The sequence below is a fragment of the Penaeus japonicus genome, unplaced genomic scaffold, assembly GCF_977035675.1.
Source record: "Penaeus japonicus unplaced genomic scaffold, GWHDUDI00000001_assembly GWHDUDI00000013, whole genome shotgun sequence".
Lineage (NCBI taxonomy): Eukaryota > Metazoa > Arthropoda > Malacostraca > Decapoda > Penaeidae > Penaeus > Penaeus japonicus.
This window is the reverse complement of record NW_028234415.1, coordinates 7,624,013-7,626,512: the sequence shown is the minus strand read 5'-3', so window position 1 is coordinate 7,626,512 and position 2,500 is coordinate 7,624,013. Positions and strand designations below refer to the sequence as shown.

Genomic DNA, 2,500 nt, shown 5'->3' with positions numbered 1-2,500 from the left:
TATCTATCTATCTCTTTCTCTTTCTCTCTCTCTCTCTTTCTCTCTCTCCCTCTCTCTCTCTCGCCTTTTTATTCCTCTCTTTCATTCTTTTTTCCCTCGCTCTCCCTCTCTCTTTCTTTCTGTCTTTTTATTCCTCTCTTTCTTCATTCTCTCTCTCTCTCTCCCTTTTTTTCTTTTATCATTAAATCTCCCTGTCGTCCTACCCTTTCTTTTTCTCATTATTTTCATCTTGGAACTTTCTGTCTTCCCTATCTTCCTCTCTACCACCTCTTTCCTACTCTCTCACTCCCTCTCTTTTCTGTCTCCCGCTTTCTTTGCCTATTTTCACTTTCCTCTGTCTCCCTCCTTTCTCTCTGTCTCTCCCCCGTCTCTCCCCATCCCTTTCTTTCTCTCATTCCCTCCCATTTTGTCTCCCTCTCTCCCCCATCCCTCCGTCTCCTCCCTTTCTCTCTGTCTCTCTCTTATTCCCCGTCTCTCCCCATCCTTTTCTTTCTCTCATTTCCCTCCCATTTTGTCTCCCTCTCCCCATCCTAACGTCTCCTCCCTTTCTCTCTGTCTCTCTTTCATTCCCCGTCTCTCCCCATCCTTTTCTTTCTCTCATTTCCCTTCCATTTTGTCTCCCTCTCTCCCCATCCTAACGTCTCCTCCCTTTCTCTCTGTCTCTCTCTTATTCCCCGTCTCTCCCCATCCTTCTCCTCCCTTTCTCTCTGTCTCTCTTTTATTCCCCGTCTCTCTCTTTCCGTCTGTCTTACCTTGCGGGCGAGCCACTGCGAGACAGCGGGGGCGGGGGGGCGTGTGTCCCCGGCAACTCCAGTGACCTTCCAGAGACCAAGGGAACTGAGGTCTTTCTCATTCTCACGCCCACGCTGCCGCCCATACCAACGCCCACGCCCACACCGCCCATCCGACCCATACTCTCGAGGGTTGACATGGCTGTGGGCGGCTGTGGCTGGTTATAATGGCTCGTGGACTTGGTGGTTGATGGTTGGTTGTTGTTTTTTTCTTCGTGGTAGTTTTGGCGCTCGTTACGTCGTTATGGTTTTAGTTATGTCCGGAAAATCCACATAACACAATTAGTCGAGTGTTTCCTGTTTGCAATGCATAAAGAATCGTAAATCCAGTATTTGACGTCATTACATATCTTGTTTTTGTTTTTTTGTTTTTTCTTTCCTTTTTTTTTTTCTTTCTTTTGTTTCGATGAGGTTTTATTCACATTTTGGGATCAATAACCTCACAAGTAGCTGGAACACAACAAATTATGTTTTCTGTAAGATTTCTTTTGTATCATTTTCTATAATTATGCCATTTTCCAAAACATTTTTTTTCATCATTTTCTAATTCATCCAAAAAAGGAAATTTATTCACGAATAGTCAGTCACACAACAACTCCACTTTTCCACATCCAACACATTTCCACTTCGGCGGCCATCGCACATTTGAAAGTCCCGCGTTCTTCACTCGAGATCAATTGCATTTCCTCCCACTTTCCCCTCGCGGCTGTTGCAACGTTGACGGCAGAGATGATGATGATGACTGTGTGAACGCCAAGCCCGACTTTCACATGAATAAATATCTTTCATGGCTGGAGCGCCGCGGCGGCAAAGTCGGCCGCCATGTTTCTTCTTCTGTCCGGCGAGCTGGCGCGGCAAAACCTCGTGCTCGCTGACTCTCGCCGTGTCTGCAACTGTAAACAATTTTTGTGAGGTCTTGGCCATCGTCATCGCAACGTCAGCTTTATTGCGAGTGTTGCAAGAGATTCTGGTAGGGGAAAAAAAAAGAAGGAAAAAAAAGGAGAGAGTTAAAAGATATGAAAAAAAGAGAGAAACGTATATGTATATAAAAGTAAGAAGAATCTCAAGAATTAGTGTCGAAAGTGATTTTGTTACAAAAAGAGGTAATTAAATAAATGAAAAAAACTAACAAATAAAAAACATGGTACCTGGGTTGCACACAATAAAATTTTAAAAAATACAATAGCGGAAATCAGGCTCCACTGGCTGGCAGAGATAAATGACAATTCTAGATAATGGACTTTTTTTCAGCAATGCCGACATTAGTTTTACTCCAAATTGGATGGCTGTAATGTTACTAATAAGCGCAACAACACCAGAATAAAAAATAAAAGTTGCAACAAGGGTAATATAAGAAAAAACGTATCTTTAATGATAATGGAAACTAAAATAATTAATATTATAATAATAGTAAATAATAATAGTAGTAATAATAGTAGTAGGAGTAGTAATGATAATAATGATAATAATACTGATAGTAATAATACTGATAATAATAATGATAATAATTATAGTAATAATACTGATATTAATAATATTGATAATAATGATAAAGATAATTATAATAATGATAATAATAATAATGATAATAATTATAATGATAATAATAATATTAATAATAACAATAATAATAATAATAATGATGATAATAATAATAATAAAAACAATATGATAACGATAATTATAATGATGATAATAATAATGAAAAC

General features: G+C 39.1%; 1 protein-coding gene across 5 annotated transcripts in view; it reads right to left on the bottom strand.

Annotated features, from left to right (window-relative positions):
• Positions 1 to 2,500, bottom strand: part of LOC122247811 (bcl-2-related ovarian killer protein) — a 54,633-nt gene that overhangs the window by 42,186 nt on the left and 9,947 nt on the right. For 4 of the 5 annotated variants that reach the window (XM_086543112.1, XM_086543116.1, XM_086543114.1 and 1 more), the window contains one exon: positions 753 to 1,684. In XM_086543112.1, coding sequence (XP_086399238.1) covers positions 753 to 931 — 179 coding nt within the window. In that variant the 5' untranslated portion in view covers positions 932 to 1,684. Of the gene's footprint in view, positions 1 to 752; positions 1,759 to 2,500 lie in introns of all 5 variants that reach the window. The other variant, XM_086543115.1, reaches the window with a different exon arrangement.